We start from the raw sequence: 5,710 nt of genomic DNA, 5'->3' as shown, positions 1-5,710 counted from the left end.
ATTTAAGAATAAAAATTTTAAATTTATTAATCAATTCAGTAAAAAAAGTTACTAAATTTTTTTAATCAAAAAATAATTTATATTAATTAATTTTTTAAATATAGTAAACATAAAAGTATAATTTTTTCTTAAAGTATCCTTCTATAAATCAAACACATTCTTAAAATATATTAATTTCGATTGGATGGGATTATGAATAACTGAAACTATTGGACACCGAGTAGCAGTAGTAATTTGGTTCTAACTCATAAAGTATATCAAGATCCAAAAATCTACACATGTTTGGGTGGGCTAATTGTAAATAAGAAGAAAATTCAGGGGCATTTGTTATTCAGCTCAGATCATAAAAATATTTACAATAGGCAACCTGTACATCATTTCAAAGAAGAAGACAGCAGCTATTGCTCTCTGCTCTTTGCCATTGAAGGAGAAGAAAATCACAAAAAGAAACCCAAGCCTGTAACCTCAGAGACCTTATCCCTAAGGTATGCTCCAAGTAAAAACCCCTTAAATCACCATTGTACATGATCGTTATTTTTGATTTTGATTTGGGCTTTGTGCTCTTTTTTCTTTTTTAAATCATTTTTTGTTGTGTTGTTCTTGTTGTAGTTGTCTGACTATTGTTTGGTTTAAAATATGAAGTCGAGGTTCATTAATGGTCTGAGTTGATAAAATTTGAGGATATGAGCAAGTGGTTGAATTTATAGAAGTGGATTTTCTTGTTTTGTTTCAATTGTATTTGAGCATTTTTGGGAAGATTGGAGTAAGCTTTAATTCTCTTCCTCATAAAACTGTGGTTAATTTCACTGGGGATTGTTGTTATCTTTGTTTTCAACTATTTAATCCGAAAGGCATGGGTCTCTGGTTTTATTTTTGGATTAGGATTGCCCTTGGAAGTTCATGTCTTATGTTAAATAGTAGATTAATTTGATTTGATTTGTTCTAGAACTCAAGCTGTTAGCCATCACACAAATTTTTTGACCTTTTTAAAAAAAATTATTTATGTATGTGTGAAAAATAGATTTTATGCTAAAGCATCTGGGATTATTATTTTTTTCTTTTTAAATCTTGATTTTTCTTTTCTTCCCTCAAATTCTTTCCCCTGGTTTGCTTGTTGGTTTGCACACTACCTTTTGTTTTCAGCTTTAAAGTACATTTTCCTCATTGTACTCGGTAGCTTTTTATGCTTTTTTTTGGATGAAGAGTTGAATCAGTGTGTACAGTTCTACCGTTAATTTCTGGATCCATTCTGGAATTTTCTTTCCTTTTGGGCTTGATGCTAGAGCTTCTGATTGTAAGAATGAATTTTTTGGACGGTTGATGATATGAGTCAATTTTGTTTCATTTGCTTAATTGTTTTTCCAATATTATGAATACCTGATTAACAATCGGTTACTACTGTGCTTCAATCTTACACCGCGGTGGTGTGCTTGCAAGTTTCCGCCATTTCATGATGAGTGCTACTAGTGTGGTTGAAGGTGGAAACAAGATAGGGACTTTGTAGTCCTAACTTGTGGTGTTGTTATCATATAATCTTAGAAATTTTTTCTTTCCTGTAGCACATGAAAAATGCTTTTAAATACTTTCTACTAACATGGTAGCCACCTGTTAGTCCTCCCTCCCCTCCAATAATTCTCACATCCAAGAATTTTGCAGAAATGACAAAATCTCAAGTTTATAAACAGAACTACATTTCTTTCAGCATTTTCTACCAATCAAATGAAAGTCAATGATGTATGATATGTTAATTTTTCATCATTCTCATCTCTGTCTGTATGTGGATTGACTGACTTTTTGGTTAATTGTTTTAGATGTTTAGAGTGGTTTTTCTTTTCTTTCTTTTTCTTTGGGTTCCGTAGCTTTTGAGTTGAAAAGTCAAAAAGGAAGAGTTATAGATGGAGAACTATGTTTTCCTTTTTCTGATTGGCCTTCGTGATTAAATTAATTACTTGCAGTTGATACCTGATAAAATGGCCATATGGCCAGTTTTGAGTTTTGTAATTGTAGCTGATTAGATCTTGCCTAAGCAGCCTGGAAATGGAAATGCCCTCCAAAAAATAAAGGGAGATTTATAATTTAGTCCATGAGTATTGCCATTATTAACAAGTCAGTTCCTGTATTTTCAGAAACCTATTAAAACGTCCTTATCTTTTTTCTCCGTCAACAAAATTGTTTTTCCATTTATTTTTGCCGTTAAAAATATAGCAAAAAACTAAATTAACCCCCCTTCTTTTCCTCCTCCTCTTCCTCCTTCTTCTTTGGTTTTCTTCTTCTTCTTTGATTCTTCTTCGATTTTTTTTATTCTTCTTCTTTAAGGAGGAGGAGATTATTCTTTTTCTTCTGTTTCTTTTTCTTCTTCTTCATCACCATCTTCTTCTTCTCCTTCTCCTTCTCCTTCTTCTTCTTCTTTGAGGTATTCATAATATTGAAAAAACAATATTTTGTTAATCAGATTCCCATTATGTCATTACTCAATCGTTACGTCATTATCTTTGAATTTTTTTTTACCAAGATTAAGTGTATGGACTCTATTATCTTACTTTTTCTTTCTTTTTGCAGACAAAATAGTGATCTGTTAATAGATTACCACGGATAGCAGAGGCAAGGCTCCTGAAAATTTGTGTTTGCAAATAATTCATATTGCAGTCAACTATGTATCAGTGTCTGCTAAATGGTAGCATGTAGCTTTTGGAAATTAGTGACTTTACCAAGTAAAGGGAACAATTCTCACATTGAGAAGTCCACTATCTATATTGGAAAGTCAGGTTTATCAGTGGCTAGTTTTAGATGCAAACATCTCAGAAACACAAAAATTCAGCTGGTATTCATGGATTCTACCACCAACCACAAGAGATTGATCCGTATGGTTTGTCTCATATACAAATTTTAGACAACAATGTATTTTCGGATGTTTGCAGTCAAGGAACCACTGTTTCCTTTCAAAATTACAAGGAAGAATACGTTACCTTGGAATCATCCTCAGCTACTGGAGGTTTTGTTGTCTATGATTCCCCTGCTGCCAGCGTTTCATCCAACAGAAGTCCCTTTTCACCCCAAGGTTCACATTCATGCCAGTCAGATCCTCATCATTCTCCTGACAACACATATGGATCTCCAATGAGTGGATCTTCATCTGCTGATGATGACAATCTACTAATGAGGCAGAAATTAAGGGAACTGGAATTTTTGTTATTGGGGTCTGAATCAGAAATTACAAAAAAGTGCGATTTCTGCTTCCATCAAGCTGATCGATTAGCAAGTTGGGACTGGGACCAAATGGTAGAAATGATCCCTAGGTTAGACATGAAACAGATGCTGCTTGTCTGTGCTCAATGTATATCTGATGCTGACATACCAAGAGCAGCAGGTTTAATGCATGTGTTAGAGCAAATGGTGTCAGTCTCTGGAGAGCCAATGCAGCGTCTGGGAGCTTACATGTTGGAAGGTCTCAGAGCAAGGGTGGAACTCTCAGGGAGTAAAATCTACAGAGCTTTGAAGTGTGACGCACCACTGAGCCCAGATCTGATGACTTACATGGGAATTCTCTTTAAGATCTGTCCTTACTGGAAGTTTGCGTACACAGCTGCCAATGTTGTCATTCGTGAAGCTGTGGAATATGAGCCTATAATTCACATTATTGATTTTCAGATTGCTCAGGGAACCCAGTGGATGTTCTTAATTCGGTCACTTGCAGATCGGCCAGGTGGTCCCCCTTCAGTTCGGATAACTGGTGTTGATGATCCCCAGTCAGCTCATGCTCGTGGTGGTGGCCTTCATATTGTAGGACAAAAGCTATCATGTTTTGCTGAGTCATGCAATGTGCCCTTTGAGTTCTATGATGACGCAACGTCTGGTTGTGAGGTTCAACGTGAACATCTTGGGGTGCAACCTGGGGAAGCTGTGGTGGTGAATTTTCCATATGTATTGCACCACGTGCCGGATGAGAGCGTGAACACTTGGAATCACAGGGACCGGCTATTGAGGCTGGTGAAGAGTTTGTCACCAAAGGTCGTGACCCTCACTGAGCAAGAATCCAACACTAATACCAAGCCATTCCTTCCAAGGTTCAAGGAAACACTAGAATACTATAATGCTATGTTTGAATCCATTGATGCTGGTGCCTTTAGGGATGACAAACAGAGGATAAATGCAGAGCAACACTGTGTGGCACGGGACATTGTCAATATGATTGCTTGTGAGGGAGCTGACAGGGTTGAACGACATGAACTGTTTGGGAAGTGGAGGTTGCGGTTTAGTATGGCTGGATTTACTCAGTACCCATTAACTTCCACGGTGGCCAGTGCTGTCAGAGATTTATTGAGAGAATATGACAGGAAATATGGACTTCAAGAGAAGGATGGTGCTCTTTATCTTTGGTGGATGAACACAGCCATGTCAACCTTTTCTGCCTGGAGGTGAAATCCTGATAGATAATAGCATTAGAGTCCTTTAACATCTGTAAATTTTGTCATTGCTGTTTTTGCTATGGGAAATCTGAGTTATGATCTGTAGTGATGTTTGTATTTGTAGAAGTGATTAAGATTAGCTAGTTTTCAGATACTATAGTCAGGACAAATACTCAGAACTCTTAGATTTCAATGTAAATTTCCAGCTGCGGAATGAAACAAAACAGTTCTGCGCTGCGTGGAATTTATCTTCTGCCAATTATTAGTATCTGTTTCAGATAACTTTAACAGTTTTAACTTCTAGAAAGCCAGCAAACAATGTGAATTTCCACTCCCCATTTTCATTGTCTTCGCTTGCTATTTGGTGATTGACTTAGAGATCATCTTCTATTTATTTATTTGTTTTTTTTTTTTCTTTTTTACCTGCAATAGAAATTTACTATCATTTTGGTTATACACTCTTCCAAAATTGAGATTCATTTTTATATAGTTGTCTTCTATTATTATTTTATGTTTGGGTAAACTACAGTTTAATGCCTGTAGTTTAGTAAGACTTGTGCATTCGTCCCTGTCATTTTATAAGATAGCTTATATTTTTTAGTTTATTTTATATTTTTTTATCCACTTTGTTGCTTTTACCAATAATTATAATTACTATGTTAAACCTTAGAATTTCCTTGATATATATACATGACTGCATACTTAACTTTATTAAGTAAATTTTTTGTGTCGTCATGAATTTTAAAAACGTGGTAGTGTATTTGAATGGAATTAATATGAACTTGTGATCTCATGTCAATATGGTTCGGGAATATTTTAAATCATATGTAGATCAATTTGAATTAAAATCTGAGTTTTTTTGGACCTATACATATTAGTTAGTTTTTATTGTAAAATTTATATATTATATGACTGTTATTGTTAAATTATTACTGCTAATAGTAAATTTAGACAATTTAGTATCAGATCTTGTGATTATTTTAATTGTACTTTTACATAATTTTGATGTCATGGCATTTTCAAAATTTAGAGTGATACGAAAATATTATAAAAAAAATTAATACTGTAAAAATATATTTGATTTATATATATCTAAAGTGAATGATAGCAGTTTCTTCAAAATTTTAATTTTTAAGTAGAAGGAAATTAAATATGAATTTGTTTTTAATAATTTATCATTTTTATTAGTATATATATGTAAAAAATATATTTTTATTATAAAAGATAATATGGAAGGAGAGATGTCTTCGGTTTCCTCCTTTTGAGTCATTGTTATATTTTCATTCTCTACATCTATTGCTTCA

At 34.0% G+C, this 5,710-nt stretch overlaps 1 protein-coding gene across 1 annotated transcript; it reads left to right on the top strand.

Moving 5' to 3' along the window:
• The first annotated feature begins 327 nt into the window (after nt 1-327).
• Nucleotides 328-4,674, top strand: LOC110607479 (scarecrow-like protein 13). The gene is made up of 2 exons (XM_021746601.2): nt 328-485; nt 2,560-4,674. Exon 2 carries the CDS (start codon nt 2,788-2,790, stop codon nt 4,417-4,419), a length of 1,632 nt encoding a protein of 543 aa, XP_021602293.1. The 5' UTR covers nt 328-485; nt 2,560-2,787; the 3' UTR covers nt 4,420-4,674.
• The last annotated feature ends 1,036 nt before the right edge of the window (nt 4,675-5,710 follow it).

Source organism: Manihot esculenta, chromosome 9 (assembly GCF_001659605.2).
Source record: "Manihot esculenta cultivar AM560-2 chromosome 9, M.esculenta_v8, whole genome shotgun sequence".
In the NCBI taxonomy this organism is placed as follows: domain Eukaryota; kingdom Viridiplantae; phylum Streptophyta; class Magnoliopsida; order Malpighiales; family Euphorbiaceae; genus Manihot; species Manihot esculenta.
Note: the sequence above shows the minus strand (reverse complement) of the source record. Positions and strands in the feature narration are given on the sequence as shown.

What these genes read in the sequence shown, in the direction of transcription:
- LOC110607479 (XM_021746601.2), top strand. Translation starts at nt 2,788, where the DNA reads ATGCAAACATCTCAGAAACACAAAAATTCAGCTGGTATTCATGGATTC.